At 42.0% G+C, this 16,926-nt stretch overlaps 2 protein-coding genes across 2 annotated transcripts; one reads left to right on the forward strand and one right to left on the reverse strand.

The window, feature by feature from the left end:
- Window positions 1–497: 497 nt before the first annotated feature.
- On the forward strand, window positions 498–6,202 carry orai2 (ORAI calcium release-activated calcium modulator 2). Its single transcript, XM_086012339.1, has 3 exons — window positions 498–812; window positions 2,095–2,342; window positions 2,699–6,202. Exons 2-3 carry the CDS (start codon window positions 2,100–2,102, stop codon window positions 3,245–3,247), a joined length of 792 nt encoding a protein of 263 aa, XP_085868465.1. The 5' UTR covers window positions 498–812; window positions 2,095–2,099; the 3' UTR covers window positions 3,248–6,202.
- Window positions 6,203–7,571: 1,369 nt separating this feature from the next.
- bckdk (branched chain ketoacid dehydrogenase kinase) lies at window positions 7,572–16,599 on the reverse strand. The gene is made up of 11 exons (XM_086012338.1): window positions 16,143–16,599; window positions 14,482–14,550; window positions 14,284–14,394; window positions 13,219–13,266; window positions 11,790–11,909; window positions 11,589–11,687; window positions 11,395–11,468; window positions 10,972–11,100; window positions 9,703–9,792; window positions 9,467–9,622; window positions 7,572–8,770 (listed from the first exon to the last, which is right to left on the reverse strand). The coding sequence occupies exons 1-11, from the start codon at window positions 16,377–16,379 to the stop codon at window positions 8,626–8,628; spliced, it is 1,278 nt and encodes a 425-aa protein (XP_085868464.1). The 5' UTR covers window positions 16,380–16,599; the 3' UTR covers window positions 7,572–8,625.
- Window positions 16,600–16,926: the final 327 nt, after the last annotated feature.

The following is a 16,926-nucleotide window of genomic DNA, read 5'->3' on the forward strand; positions in this document are numbered from 1 at the left end:
GAGATACTTCATAAATAACAGATGACAGTAGATGCAGTGCTGCAACACTCACTAGCTAAGTAGTGAAGTGCTGTACAGAATTCCCAAATACAGGCAATCTAGCTGATACTGATGGGATCCAACCTGTATGACGCCAACGATGATGACAGCTCAGTGTGCAAGGATATGATCCAATATGAATTTACAATCTGATCCGATTCAAAAATTATGTTTGAATCATTATATTTCTGTAAAAACAAGTACCTAGAGGAACTAATCGTTGCAGATTTTTTTTAATTTTACCACTCCCCTGAAAAATGAGCAAAACTGAGTTTGCCCATTGTTCTGTGCCTCAGTTATTGTTATACATTTGTATGGAAAACATTTCAAGGCTAAAAATAAATTCTTCTAATGAAAAATAGTGGTTCAGTCGTAAATGAGCTCTTATCTTTTCAGTCTAAAAGTAACTATTGACGTATTGCTTTTATTTTGAAGGCCTGACCAGCCGGAAGTCACACTGAACTAGAAAAAAATGCTAAACTGAACCACGTCGCACAAATGAAGACTTTACGTGAATAATTTGGAATAAAAAAAGGCTTAATTGTCTTCAATATTTCCCCATAAAAAGTCAAATAAAACCCCATAACGATTTGACTCGGAACTGTTTGTCGTGGCGCAAGTAAAGAAGTGGTCAAGCAACTGTAAATGAAACCCGGAAGCTGTGCCCGATTAGTTAGAACGTTGGGAAACGTAGGAGGAGCGTGTTCGGTATAGAAGCTATTCTTGTTGTTATACTGCTGTGCTGCTCACAATCACACCACTTTGACGCCCAGGTGAGTCCAATAAAATGACATTTTACCGTCGAGCGCTCGGGAAATTCGATTAGAGTCGCGCTAGCTAACTAACTTGGCTAGCTAGCAAGAAGTTTGTGAGATTTTGTTCGAGTTTTGTTTGGTTTTGAAGCTAAACCCCGGCCGAGAATCTCTTCAAATGCAACGTTTTCGCTTCGAAACGTGTCCAAACATGTTGGGAAATAATTATTAGTAACGTAGTCAGACGTGAGCAAAAGTGTGCAAATGGATCCCACTTTTGACTTAGCAGAGTTTTAAATATCCGTTCGTCCGCCGGGCTGCTGAGAAAGTGTACTCAACAGCTAAAAACTTCAACAAATAATACATTTTTCGGCGAAGACGACCATTTAAAATTCGTCTGTTGACAAGCACATCATAAAGCTTCCCACTAACTGTCAGTGATTTAATAAAATGACTCATTAATAGTATTTAATGCGCTCAATTATATATAGAACGCGGAAGACGTTCGACTACGTTAGCATTTTTGACGCTGTGTATTTTTCTTTTTTTCTTTTTTTTTTTTTTTTTAAACTTTTTAAACTTTTTTAACTAACATTCAAGTTGGTTGAGCTAGATCACATGCCATTATGATTGCTTATTGGTATTTTGTTGGATACCTTTTTGCAAATGTGTGTTGTATCAACAGTAGTTTGGGTCGGATTTCAAAACGGTTTTCCCCATTGGTATGAAAGAAAATAGAAATACTGTACAAGCGATCTTCGGTTTACGACGGGGATACCTTCTTCCGGCCGTGGCGTAACTACTCTGACGTAATAGTGAAGTCATACTGTAAATATTTGTATGATAAACACTTCTTTCTAGGGCTTAAATGTGAATTTGTCAATTACGCAAATATGCAAAAGCATCATTGCCTATGTACACCTCAGTTGTATTTAACATGCAAGTTAAGTATGTTTGCATTTAAGCTTTGAGAACTGTTAGTTCTTTAACATATGCTAAGTCACATTTGTTTGAGAACAAGAGTAGTTAATTGCACCATATTTTTTATCTCAAAACCCTCGGTCCCATTGTAAACTACCCTGGTATATTGGCCCTATTTTTTCAGTGCAACCTCCCTGTAGGTAGAACCAAAATATTAACCTCAAAAGTCTTTGTGAGTTCAGAGCAACGCTACTAGAACAGCTGAACTTTAGTCGTAAATTGGTGGGAGGAGTGTGCTGACTCCTACGAATATGATTGGCTAATTCTGAATGCAGCCCCGTACTCAAATGCTATTGTGTTGTATGAATGGTTTCCCAATCAGGCAGTATGAGCAGAGAGTTCAACGTGCCCACGGGCTCGCCGGCCCCGGGCATGTCAGAGCGGGCCCCGGATGGCGGCGGCGGCGGCGGCGGCATGGACTACAGGGACTGGGTGCGGCGCAGCTACCTGGAGCTGGTCAGCTCCAACCACCATTCGGTGCAGGCCCTCTCCTGGAGGAAGCTCTACCTGAGCAGGGCCAAACTCAAGGCCTCCAGCAGGACCTCGGCACTGCTCTCCGGCTTCGCAATGGTTAGTTTCCTGCAATTTTATTTCATATATCGCGTCACAACACTTACGAAAAACTGTGAGTGGACACCCGCATATTTTCAGTTGGGCATTCGTCGATTCACCTCTTTGCATTTTCAGCGTGCGTGCGTGCGTGCATTTTCCCTCCTGCGTATTTCAAATAGTGTTCTGTTTTTGAATGAAGGAATGGAAATTGTTTTTTAATCCGACATATATCGTCAAATTATTCAAAATAATTGTTCATTTGTCACCCTATAAAAGCCTGTCCATTTTGAAGCTTTCCGTTGCGTTTGTTGCAAGCCCACAGTGTGTGTGTGTGTGTGTGTGTGTCTGTGTGTTGTGTTGCGTTGCGGTGCGAGGTGGCCATGGTGGAGGTGCAACTGGAGATGCAGTACAGTTACCCGCGCTTGCTGCTGGTGGCGTTCAGCGTGTGCACCACGGTGCTGGTGGCCGTGCACCTTTTTGCGCTGCTCATCAGCACGTGCATCCTGCCCAACGTGGAGGCGGTCAGCAACATCCACAACCTCAACTCGGTCAGCGAGTCACCGCACGAGCGCATGCACTACTACATCGAGCTGGCGTGGGGCTTCTCCACCGCGCTGGGCATCCTGCTCTTCCTGGCCGAGGTGGTGCTCCTCTGCTGGATCAAATTTCTGCCCGTGGACTCGGGAGGCGCCACGACGACGACGACGCCGGCGGCGCCGGCCGCGCGGGACAGCGGCTGGCTGGCGGCGCTGGCGTCCACCATCATCATGGTGCCCGTGGGCGTCATCTTCGTGGTGTTCACCGTCCACTTCTACCGCTCGCTGGTGCGCCACAAGACGGAGCGCCACCACCAGGAGATCGAGGAGCTGCACAAGATCAAGGTGCAGCTGGACGGTCACGAGAGGGCGCTGCAGGTCGTGTGACGGCCCCCTCGCCCGTTTCGAGACATTACCCGCCAGCTTCCTTCTCGGTCACTGCTATTTATTCGAAAACGTCAACTTACTGTATGCTTATGTGCCTCAGGCGTCCATTTTGCCTTATGTTTTTTAAGCATGTTGCGCTTTAGGCCATTTGTGCATTTATTCAATATCCGTGATAGCCATCTTAAGATGTGTACCTATGCCCTCACTGTCGGGCGGAGTCTTTGCATCTCCAAAAGGGACTACTTTTTACACTGTCGTTGATTAAAACGGTGCCTGCTGTCCACAACATAGTCTGCACTCTGACAAACCACCAAAGTCTGCGTCACACTTCTACTTGGCCAAAGAGCGTTTAAAAAAAAAAACAAAAAAAACATTGAGACTTTCGATCTTGAAGCGGCCTAATGCCAGGTGCAGTGGGGACAGGCCAATAGTTTTGATTTGTGGGGAAAAAATAAGAATGACTGTGACTAAATACTAAAAGCATTCAAAGATATCGAAGAAATGCACAAGTGGAATTTGTTCTTAAGGTCCATGAACTAGTATACCCTTTGTCATCAAAACTACCAGAAATGTGTACGTTTCAGTTTTTTTTTTCCCCCCATAGAAAGTTTCCAATGTTGAAAATTCACGGAATTGTGCAACCCTTCTGCATCATTTACTATTTATTCCTCAACATCAACTTACTGTAAGTTTTTGTGCTTTAGGCGTCCATTTTGTGCCTAAGGCATTCATTTTGCACTTTCACTTTCCGCGGCGGCTGCATTTGTTGCAAGCCCGCAGTTTGGATGAGGTCACTTAAAGGCTTAAGCTGCAGCTTGAGTTTCATTTACTAGTTTTGGTCTCTGTCCGTCCTCACTAGTAAGACAATCCAGCGCACTGTCGAACAAGTCTCATGAGAAACTTTTTGTTTCTTGCAGTACATGGACCTTAAGCGCTATCAAATAAATGTTTAGATGTCCATTTTGTTCGCGCGGTGAGTCATGTTGAATGTTAAAAAAGGGCTATGATGTTCTTTGTGCCATGTTGCTGTTATTGTTACCATGGTTTCACATGCTGCACCTAGTCCACTCAGCCTTTTTTTTTTGCCGTCCAATGAAAAACACGCATCTCCTGTTGGTGATTTCGACCCTTGTGTGGCATTCATCCCTTTTGTATTTCAGACGGTGTCTGCTGCAAATCTGGGCTCGAGTCTCCACTGTGATAAATGAACCAAACTTGATATATATACATGTTAAAAAAAAAAAAAAAGAGGCAATGGTGGTCTCAAAACTCTTTGTACTCATTTTGTTTTCATAAAAAAAATAGAAACTGCTTCCAGAAATCAAACCCAAACACCCCAATTTTTTTTCATGTTTCAGATGAAAACAGTGAAAATAAGTGCTTTTCAGTAGACGGCATGTTTTGTTGTATACCCTCAGAGGTCAGGTCATTCGGAACGCTGCCTTTACACACACGATCGTTGTTAAATGGCGGCTTTTCCACAACTGAGTGATCAGGACAATTGTTGGTGCTTTTATTACAGCAGAAACCCCAAGGAGAGCACCTTTGTTACATTTCCTCATAGTTACCTCCATTCTATTGGATACCAAGCCTCAATTACTTGAAAATGGTTGCCCAAGTGTCAATTAAAACAAATGAGCTCCATTTGATGAAATTGTGCTGATGTTCCCAATGAAGTGGCCTGTGATTTTTTTTTTTTTTTTCTGTATATTTGCATGTAAATGCTACCAATGCCAAACCCGTTATGTTGATATTTGTCATCAATGAATGTGATGTGTATCTCCACTGCATGGGTGATGATTTAACTGTCAAGAGTCTTAAGCCAAGTTTTGGTCAGTTACACTGTTCTTACTTAAAGCGGAAGTCAACCCAAACATTTTTTAAGCAGCAAAATGCATTCGTTTTTAGCCATCTCAGGGGGCGGCCATTTTGTCGACTGAAAATGACATCACAACTGCTCACAACGACCAATCACGGCTGAACTGTTTTCTGAATCTGAGCCGTGATTGGTCCTTGTGAGCAGTTGTGATGTCATTTTCAGTCGACAGAAGACAAAATGGCCGCCCCCAGAGATGGCTAAAAACAAATGGATTAACACTTATTCCACAAACGCAATATTTATCAGAATGCCCTGTTTCAACTAGTGGGCTTGCATAGAACATATTCTTGGAAAACAAAATGTTTGTGTTGACTTTACTTTTAAGGGCTACCCCCCCCCCCCCTTTCATTGCCTTTGTCTTTGAGAAATTTCACAACACCTTTTTAAAGCTGCTTCAAACGATAAACGCTTCAATTTGCTCACATGGAGAACTCAAAACCAAAAGGTTTCAGATACCACTTGTAAGAAGACATGCTAACTTCCTTCGCTAGCCACAAAGCAAAGAAGATGGCAACTTTGTTAGCTAGCTAGCAACTCGTTTAGCTAGTTATGAAGTCTTTAGCTCGTTTTGCTTAACTCATTCAATCCCAATGACATATTTATTTCATTTCACAATGAGTCTGAAAAATTCTGGTAGTGGATGAGTTAATCAGATAATCAGATTAAGTGACGGCCAGTGCCAGGCATGAAAACGACCACAGCTGTTGTCGAGGAGCTCACTAGCAGCTACCCCTGCCCCTGAGGTGCGAAGTTGTATTTCAATTCGGCTAGCTACTTCTAGAGGCTCCGAAATGCACCTTTGAACGATGAACGTGTTACTGTGATCAACACTTTGTCCTGTTTACACTAGCTCTTTTGCTAACAAGGTTTCTCATGTTTTTATTTGATACCAATGAAATGGAGACCTCCCTCGAGCGTCTGAATGTAACTTTTGCTCATTAAAACATTGTATGGACTTTGTTTCAAGTATATCACATTCCATACGAGTCAGCTGTTCAACGCGCTCCTGTCACCTTTTCTTCATGTCCCACATCTTTCTTTTGAGCTGTTTTGAATTAAACACCCTCCTCCTTTCATTTTGTGCTGTACCTTTTGTTCTCACTCGTGATAAAACGTAGCTCGTGTTTCACATTTTTGAGAAAGAGCAAGCGCAATTTGTGGCAGCCTTTACGTCACTTCGGCCCACTAATTGAAACTTGGCATTCTGGCAAAATCCACCCCTTTTTAGCCATCTCAAGGGGTGGCCATTTTGTCACTTCTGTCGACTGAAAATGACATCACAAATGCTCAGGTAACAACCAATCATGGCTCACCCGTTTTCTGAATCTTAGCTGCGATTGGTCGTTACCTTAGCCATGATCAACTGTGATGTCATTTTCAGTCGACAAAATGGCCGCCCCCGGAGATAGCTATAAACGGGTAGATTAACTCAGAGTTTTTCAAACTGTGTGCCGTGTGAGATATTGTCAGGTGTGCCAGGGGAAATTATCTAGTTCATGTGCCTGGACGGTCTAGCGCCTGGCAGCGTAATAATGTTTTTACTACATTGTAGTACTCTTCCATACTAGCAGGAGGCAGCAGGTAGCAAATTGTCATTGATTAGAGACAAGCGAATAAGTGTGAAACATGGACATGTTTATCCAAACAGGTCCATGTTTCACACTATCAATATGAAACATTATAAAATCCTTTTTTTTGTTGTTTTTATTTCATTCCTATTCAAGACTTTATAATATAACGTCATTATTCAATGTTAAAAAAAAATGCTTATACAAACAATATAACACTTGTATCGTTAAAATAAGATTTTTTTTCCACTATTTCAGCTGGTGGTGTGCCACGGGTTTTTTCAATGAAATAAATGTGCCTTGACTCAAAAAAGTTTGAAAAACACTGGATTAACTCTTATTCTACAAACGCAATTTTTATCAGAATGCCTTTTTTCAACTAGTGGGCATGCATAGAACATAGTCTTGAAAAAAATATGTTTGGGTTTAAACTTCTTAGATTATAAATGAATATTTCTTAGCATTAAATTAACAGGAATTGTGTACAAATTGTTACTGTTATATCATTTCTACAATTTTTAAAATAGTGTTTTAAAAAAAATATCAGCTGCTGAAGAAACATGAAACATTTTTATTCTCTGAAACAACATTCGTAATTGTAATACTTTTAAGATATAACTTAAAAGTAACATATCTCTATGGCCAATATGTAGCTATATTCATTTAAAACATTTCAGTATGCAATTTGAAAATGTAAATATGTTGCTATAATTTACATTCTGAATAAAATCCACAACTCCGTGAGCCATCACCTTACCGTGGTGGAGGGGTTTGTGTGTCCCAATGATTCTAGGAATTGTCTGGGGCTTTATGCCCCTGGCAGGGGGCATAAAAATATTTAACAGTTAACAAATTTATAATGACAATGAGTCAGAGGTCCAAACAATGAAAATGTTTAATGTGGAGAACACAAGTATTCATAGGTCGTTAAAATAGTAAGTAAAATAGTCGTGAATCAGCTTTCTACTGGAAATACTTTTTGTTGTCATTGTGAATACTTAATTCTCCATGTGGGCAAAATATACACAAAATTAAACGAATAGAAGACTTAACTAAAAACTATAGCTAAATGGATGCACTGCAAAATGTTTTTTTTTTCCAGTCAGCTGGTGTTTCTTTTTCCAACCAGCAGATGGCGCACTCGCCTTCGTTTCAATTGACGTGAGCTATTCATTTCTCACATGCATTCCAACTACTTATTTACACAAGATAGTTTCAAACCATAAAAATTGTCATCCAACAGCTGAAAATCACTTCAAAGTGGTCTTTAGCACAAAAAGTTAATGGAACAATGTTAACAAATGGGACACACCCGTTTAGCTGCAAAATGGAAAAACGACTCAAGGCTTAAATCAACTGAACGTCAAAGATTGTCCACCAGCACCAGAACTCGTCCAGTCCATGCATTCTTGTTCAACAAAAATCTTGAAAGAAAGCACATGTTCAATTAAAACTAAAAAGTACAAGACAAAAATACTTCTGCGGGTGTGCTATGCTAACATAGCAAAAAGTACAGTACAGAAAGCGACAAAGGCAACGAACAACAAAGTGAGGAACGTCATGTTGAAAAAGGCAAAAAGTTGTCCCACCACCCCAAAAATCTACCGGTCAAAAAAATGTGCTTCTTTTTTGTGGCAACTAAAATCATCCTTCATCTTTCTTTCTTCACAGAGTGTCTCCATTATCAGTAACTTTGTTTGGAGTTGGGGTTTTTTTTGCCATCATGGCCGTCGTGCACAGTTTCTCTCAATAAACTAACCCAAAAACAGGCTACAAGAAAAAAAAAAAAAAAAAAAAAAAAAAGCATGAGTCAAGTCCTCAACTTGAGAGCTAACATAGCTTATAATCAGTCTAAGGCAAAAAAAGAAAGGTGGCTAAAAATAAAGGAAAGAATTGCAGGAATTGTGAAGACTGGCAAGGCGGAGGTGGAGTCACACTCGGAAGCTTTCGCCCTTGCCGTCGATGTGGCGCAGACGCAGGTAAATGTCGGTGCCGATGCCCTGCATGGACTGGATGGACAGCGAGCCCCCGAGGTACTCGGCGTATGCCCGCGACGTCGGCAGCCCGAAACCGAACCTGCAACCGCAAAAAAGAAATGTGAATAGAAGATGTAGCGGCCCACCTCTTCGGCATGCTTACGGAGCAGCATTGTAGCAGCGTTCCCGTCAAAACAATGTCTGTATTATATGTTCCAAAAAACGCCTTACTATACATTGTCATTTTTTTCCCCCAAAAACGCCTTAAAATACATGTTTTTTTTTGGGTTTTTTTTCTAATAACATGAATACTGAAACTGAACCTCAACATTAGAACTCAATTGTTTTGTGAGAAACAACGTTTTAGGCAAAATTGAGAATGCATACATTTTTAGATTCTAAGAAATTTACATGCATTTATGAACATTTTGAGACGCCATGGGAATAGGACTTAATCATCTGATATTCATTATTGGGGTGAAAAAAACAAAGACTTTCTAAATACCGAATCGTCAAAATAAATGTGTTCCACTGGTGTCCCGCCGATTTTTACTGCCCCATGGATAATAGCAAAATTGTGAATCATCTGTTCTAGACCAAGAAAAAAAATACAATCACACTGAATACAGATGGACTGTATTTTCCGATTTGCGGTGATTCTCAAAACGTGGCTCCCTCTAGTGGTACGCAAAAGAATCACTGCATCCGGTCCGCTGAATTTAACTCTGAGATTCAACCCCCCTTGCGTTGATTCTTTCAGAACTGTTTGTGGACGAAAATGAGTTTTGGCGGTTACCCGTGCATGGGTCCCGACTGGTTGCCGCTGTTGGTGATGTTGTTGAACAAGTTGTTCATGCGAGGGTCCTGTGCGCTCTCCTCGGCCGTGCTGAAGTGGTAATCCATCACCTTGTCGATGATCTTGTGCGGGATGCCGCCGCCGCGGTCCGAAATCCTGCACTCAGACAAAAAAAAAAAAAAAGGTCACATCGAGGTGGGTCTCGGCGGTCCGCCACTCGGCGGCAGGCGACCGACCTGATGACGAAGTCGGTGTCGTTGTTGGCGATGGTGACCACCACGTCGGGGACGTTGTAGGGCGTGTCCAAGTGGCTCTCCATGGTGGCCCTGATGACGACGCACAGCACGTGACGCATCGCGTTTGCGCAGAACTCAAAACACGCTCGCGTCAAATGATTTTTCTGCCTCGCAATGAATGAAAATGCTATTCATGTTTTCTTTTGTTTTAAAAAGAATTCCACAGTGTTGCACTTGTCTATGTGTGTGACGTTTTCAGTCTTCATTCACTCTGTTGGTTTTATTACAAGATTTAAGACGGTTCATTTGATCACATTTCATTCCAAGACATTTTATTGTTATTTGTTACTTGTTATTGAACAGAGAAACATTTTTTTTTCTCCATTCCCCCCCAATTTTGGGTGGAAAACAATGTTTACAAGCATTTTTAGTGTTCTTTTTTAATTTTTTTAATTCAGTTAGTTTCAAGGTTTTAGAGCAGGTTTGTTGTTTTATATTCTATACATGGTCATTTTTTATGTATTTGTTTATTAATTTTTTTTTTTTTTTTTAAACGCCTTACCACGCATGGTCATTTTTTTGTTTTTTTAAAATTCAGTTAGTTTTAAGGTTTTAGAGCAGGTTTGTTGTTTCATATTCTATACATGGTCATTTATTTATTTATTTATTTTTTTAAAAAACGCCTTACCACCCATGGTCGTTTTTTTGTTTTTTTAAATAAATTAAAGACTCCTTAAATACCTTGCAACACATGGTTGTTGTTTTGTTTTTTCTGAAAAAAAAAAAAACGCTTTACGACTACGTCCCCCCCCAAAAAACACCTTGCTATACATGGTCGGTTTTTTTTCTTTTTTCACAAAAAACGCCTTACTATATTATATACTCTTACTATACATGTTTTGTTTTTTTTGTTTTTTCAAAGCCTTACTATACGTACATGGTTGTTTTTTTTCCAGAAAAAACGCCTTACTATACATGGTCGTTTTTTTTTTCACAAAAAACGCCTTACTATAACATCGTCATTTTTTTCACAAAAAATGCCTTAGTATACATGGCTGTTTTTTTCTCACAAAAAACACCTTACTATATGCATGGTTGGTTTTTTTTTTCACAAAAACGCCTTACTTTACTTGGTTGTTTTTTTTCACAAAAAACGAATTACTATACATGGTCGTTTTTTTCACCCAAAAACACCTTACTATACATGGTTGTTGTTTTTTTTCTCTTTGGACATTTTCCTATAATGTGTGCGGGTGCGTGTGTGCGTACCTCATGGCGTTCTTAAGCAGCTCGGGCAGGATGTAGTCGAGCGGCAGCGGGATGAAGGGAAAGCGCGCCGCCACGTGGCCGTTGATGCGAACTCTGGGAGAGTTGCCGTACTGATGCTCGCACAGGCGCCTGCAAGCACACAACACACACGTGAAGCTCAACGCGAGAACCTACTCTCCCCACACACACACACACACACACACACACACACACACACACACACTTGTACTTGCTACCACGCAAACACACCAAGAGGAGAACGGGGTCAAAGCAATAAGCTGACACAACAGCAGCACAAAGTGATAACCCGTGGAAAGTTTATCTTCTGCGCGTGTGTGCGCTAATCAGCTGCAGGCGACCCAAAACAAACACTCTATCCCTTTAGCTGTCAATCAAATCGAGCAACCAATCAGAGGCACTGACCTGGCAAAGTCCACCCACTTCTCAATGATCTTCTTGGGGGACAAACGTCTGCAGATGATGCCCACAAAGTCAGCCTGCAAGCACAACGTGAGCAAGAAGGTAGGTAGCCACCAGTAATAAGCAGACAGACAGAAACTAGCTTGCGACACTGGATGAATTTGGGGGATCACTGGAACAGTCAGACGCAGACGTACGTTGTCTTCGTGCAGGGCGAGGTGGTGCGTGGCCAACATTCGGATTCCCAGACGAGAGCACAGTGTGGTGTCCAGGAAACTGCGGAGTATAGTCTCGTCCTGGAATGACCGAGTAGAAAAAGTGGCTTTAAAAAAAAACAAAAAAAAACAGATAGAAGCAATACAAATCAATAATAACGGCGAGGTGTTTGCTGGTCTTACTTGGATGTGCTTGCGACACTCCCTGAATCCCTGCGCCAACATGGTGACCACGTCCTTGTGGTCGTCCAGCAGCTGCTGCACCAGCTTGCAGAAGCGAACCTCCACGTCCTGATCCTTGATCTGCAACAGCCACATTTTCGATTATGTTCATGATTCTGGCGGTTCTTCTTGACAACTTTTGCCTGTGTTGCGGTTCTGGATAAGAAACATGGTCAAGTCAACAGAGAATTTTTTATTTAAATACAATCAAAAAAAATTTTTTTTTTTTTTTAAAAACGACGAGCTGACCGGGCTGTTTAATAAGAAGACTTTAATCGGAGTGTAAATGTACCTTTGTGGCTGACGGGCTGAACTGAAATATATCCAACCCATTTTCACCTGTTGACTATCAAGGATTTGTCGCGATGTTAATCTTGTTGAGAAATAATGCTGCAAGGCTCCCATGGAGTCAGACGGAGGGGGCGGAGTTACGAGATTTTGCAGAGAGTTGAAATGTGCAATGGGGTTGAGATTTGCTCTCAAGCTATTTTCGACACTTTGTTGGTGAGCAGACCCACAACAGTAGCAATTTGTGAAAAAAAATGTGAAATGGATCAAATTGGGGCATACAAAGCAGGGCCTAACCAATTAAATTGAATTTTATTTTAAATCGGCAAATATGAAGCAATTTTTTGGACAATTGCTTTTTTTTTTTTTTTTTTTTTGGTACACATAACACATAAGCATTATGTGTTATATTAAAGTCACATGTCAAAAAAGATGACATTCAAACATTACAAAATTTGAAAAAAAATACTAATCTGCCAATTTTTTTACGTCACGTGAAACAGCCAAACATCTAAATCATTAAGGGGCCAAAAAAAAAAAAAAAAAGTTACTTTATTAATTATATATTTTTTTTAATAAATCGGCCATGTAATCATTTATCAGAACATGACAGTGCCAAACAGGAATCGGCCTCAAAAAATCCATATCGGTTAGGTTACATCGATTTCTGCACCGACACCAACGAACAAGGGTGGGGGGTGGGGGGGGGGGGGGGGAGTAGAACTAAGAGCCCGAAAATCCCGAACGCCACCCTTTTTTTTTTCCCCGTGTAACTTTTCTTGATAAACAACGGCGGAATGGCAAAAGTGCCACGCCTCAACTGCCGTGTTGAACATTGGGCAACGACGGCCTACAATTCGTCACACCGGACGCTGACGTCATCTAATTACTGCTGCGTATGATTGCGGGAAAAGCCAAAGGCGGGGAAAAGCGTCTCGTCTCCTACGGCCCTGAAGTGGTCGCTTTCGAGGCTCTTGGAAGCCTTTCAATCCTTTTTGACAGTAAGCACATCCTATGAGGAACTTGAACTCGACCTGACCCCGCGTGTGTTTACAATCATGCGTTACACGTGTGTGCTGCGGTGCGCGCGTCTTTCACTCACAGGGGGGAAGTCGATGAGCATGTGGTATGCTCGGATGTAGAGTTCGTGCTGGAAGAAGAGAAAGAAGAGTTTGAAGCGGCGTCGTCAACGTGAGCCGAAAAGCCCCTCGGCGGGACGTTTCCAGCACATTTTGTCGCTCGCATGCTACTCAACTTGCGGAAAGTTTCCTCCACTCACACTACGAAACAAATCATATCCCATAAGTAAGTCACTTGTCCACTGAACAAAGTTGGTTTAGTGTGAGGCAGCTGCAGAGTGTTTTGTGCTGAGGGAAGAAAGAATGTGGGGGAAAGTTCATCTCCAAAAAAAAAAAAAAAAAAAAAAAAAGGAGGGGGGGTGAGAGAGGCGAAAAGTGTTTGTTCCCTGATGGCCTCCCGCTTGAAATAAGCGACTTGATTCTTGCATTGTCAACACTATCAACTCTGCACGCGACATTTTTGTGGAATGGGTGCAAAAAAAAAAAAAAAAAAAAAGCATTTCCGTATTTTGGAGTCTGTTCGTCGCACGCCGTAAACAGGACACAAAACAACAAAACTCATCAATCCGATTATAACAATAATTCAAACAAAGCTTCTAAAAGTTTTCGTACTTTCCCCGCCCCCCAAATTGCAACCTTTGCCATTTGAAAATTGCATTTGATCTGAAAAAATGTGATGAAAATAAAACGAAATAAAATCAACAAAGCGTTCATTTCTAATCATGTAGATGCAGTTAGTGAGGCTAGATGAGTTTTATTGTTAACTCATTCACTGCCGTTGATGAATTGACTTGTCTTTTCACAGTCCAGCCATTACAATCCCAGGAATTTAATTCTATTTTTTTTTCACATTTTTTTCAAACGTTAGGGTAAAAGAGGATCTGGCAGTGAATGAGTTAAAAGTATCATTCCATGCATTGATGCGTGCATATTTTTTGACAACTGAATATGAATATACTGCAAGTATAAATAAGGTGACTAAATAAATAATCCCCCACTGGCAAAACGCACGACGCCTCGCCATGTCCTAGAAATGTAAAAGAAGCAAAAAACGACAGTGTCAGGTGCGAGCGTTTGCGTTCTCGTACCACTTGCAGGATGGTGGGATTACATCCGATGATGAAGGGCAGGCTGCGGAAGCCCTTGATGCGGTGGGCGATGCGCACCGGGAGCTCCTTGTGCAGGTACTTGGCGCTGCTCTGGGAAATCAGACCACAGTTTGAAAGGAAGCGCTCGGAGCGCAGCGCGTGTGTGTGCGCCGGTGTGGGGCAGGCGGGAGTACTTACCAGGATGTGGTGTCCGTCTGGCGACTTGCCGGCGTACAGCAAAGTGGCTAAAGTGAGTCGCACCGAGGCCTGCAAGACATATCGGCTCAATCAACATCACATCATGGTGAAATGTAACATAAAAAAAATAAATAAATAAAAATAAAAAAATCGACATTTGATGTCGATGAATCAGACGGACATAAAATGGAAGTTGTTTTAATGTGATCTATATAATTGATTCGATATTTTATGGAACACTGTATATACACATTTGGTAATGTTTTTCTGATGTCAAAATGGTACCTCGGCTCAATAAAAGTTGTGAGAGCAAAATACAAATAATGGTAACTAGGCTCTCAAGGCACAATGGAATTAAAATAAAACGCCATTGTGCTTTTTGCACAGGAGATAAATATGCGAGCACTGCGCACAAGAAAGCAGCGGTTGATTTATGCACATCTGGAAGTTCTGGCACCAGCACAGCAAACATAAAAGCGCCCTCTTTTTTTCCCCCTAAATGTCCTCTCTTTCTGACTCACGTGCATCCTCGAGCTGTTTTGGCACTCGAAGCCGAAACAAAACAACTCCTTGGGACGTGTAGACCGCTGGAATGTACACAAAAGCGGCAGATTGAAGACGGACACATCTTGGTGTCAAGGAATTATGTTGGAGTGAATTGGGGCGCTTCGTTAGACTTTTAAACTGTCTACGGTAATGCTTTGGTGCCATTTTGTGGCACCTTGGTTCCATGGAACGACTGGTATGTTTAAGTGAATTGATGAGTTTAATTTAGACAGAGTGTTTTCTCACTAATTTTGCAGCATCTTCATGTCAAAGAAACGTGTTGGGTTAAGTTGAGGAGTTTCATTTAGACAAAAATAGAGCTTTGCCACCATTTTGGGGCATCTCGGTGTCATGGAACTGTGTTGTTGCTGAGTTGGGGAGCTTCATTTAGCCAGAAATAGTGCTTTGTTGTGGCATCTATAGGCAATTGTAAACCTTTTAAGATGGTGTCAATTACTCTTTCGTTATTCGAGGCAGGGCTCAGTCCAACAAGGTTTGAACTAGAAAGTAGTTGTTTCACAGTGAAATATAATCCAAACATGGTGAGCCAGTTGTTCTTTAAATGGGACAAAAGATGGAAATCGAAAACTCCTTGTGGGAAGTATCAGAAAAACATCCTGCTGCGTTCAGGGCCCTGTATCAAAAATCGGTCACGCCAAAAGTGACCCGTGCACTTCATCCTCCTCCTAGTGTCCGACTTATTTGACAAAAACAATATATAATAAAAGAAAAACGAGTCCACAAAGGAAAAAATTGTCGACAAAACACACACATTTTAATGAAAAAGGGTGTCGTTGAATGTGAAAAGATGAACGTGTGAGGTGTTAAAACGTCAGCAACCCCCACCTCCCTCCCACCACCATTTCATTGATTGTATCAACGCCATTACGAACAAAAAGATGATATTGCTCGTTGATAAAAATAAGTGGAAGTTTAGAGATGTATATGAATATTAAACGTGTTTTATCCAACTGTTACAGGGCGGCTTGAGTTTAACAAGGTAAGCAGAAAAGGTCGTAAAAAATGACCGTCAGTGAACGCAGCTGACTTCCAGCTAGCCGTTAGCGTCGCTGCTACCTTGGCTAGCTACACAAACACAATAACAACATCCTCACCTTCTCCGCGGAGACGTCAATGGCCGACTGGTTATAAAACGACGTCACCGTCTTGGAGCGCTCTCGGGCCAGTTCGGAGAAGCCCTGTAGTGAGGACGTGGACCTCAGTCGGCGGCCGACCGCGTTTGACATCAACGGCGGCGCTCGTGGTGCTAGTGGTGGTGTCATTGTGGTAGCGGGCGCGAGGAGGAGACTGCCCAGCCTCGGCCTTGCCCGGCCGGCGGCACCGCTCAGCATCTCCGCGGCGAGTCCCGGGGTGCCCTGTTCCCGTACGGAGAGAGGGGAAGGGGAGTTCGGCCCGGCCTGCTATGAGGCCATCAGATGGTCGCGGCGGCCCTTGTGCACAAAGGCACGTACACGCTTTGGTTACAGTACCGAGAGGGTACTGTCGTAAGGAATGCAAGTAGTGGCCTCTTGTGTTACTGAGAGGGTGAGAAGGGTGAGTAGATGAGGTGGGGGGCTGGATTGACTAGGAGACAGCGGAGGCAATCAGCGGGCCAATCAGGACGTTGGGGCGGGGCTTGCGTCCCCACGCATGCTCACGCAATCAAAAAGGAAGAAGAGGAACTTGTAAACATTTCCCAGTACTGACTATTGTATTTTCAAGACCACTAACAGCATCAGAAACATTTGACACTTGAGTAAAAGCATACAAAGCAAAACTTCCGAGATTAGATTGGACAGTGACGTGAATATGAAACCGAATCAAATATAGTCACAGAGAAACATATTTAGCCACAAATGCTAATAATACATTGTAAATCCATCCTCGTATCTTTTTTTT

The sequence above is a fragment of the Filicampus tigris genome, chromosome 17, assembly GCF_054856515.1.
Source record: "Filicampus tigris isolate MCC_2025a chromosome 17, RoL_Ftig_1.0, whole genome shotgun sequence".
Taxonomy (NCBI): domain Eukaryota; kingdom Metazoa; phylum Chordata; class Actinopteri; order Syngnathiformes; family Syngnathidae; genus Filicampus; species Filicampus tigris.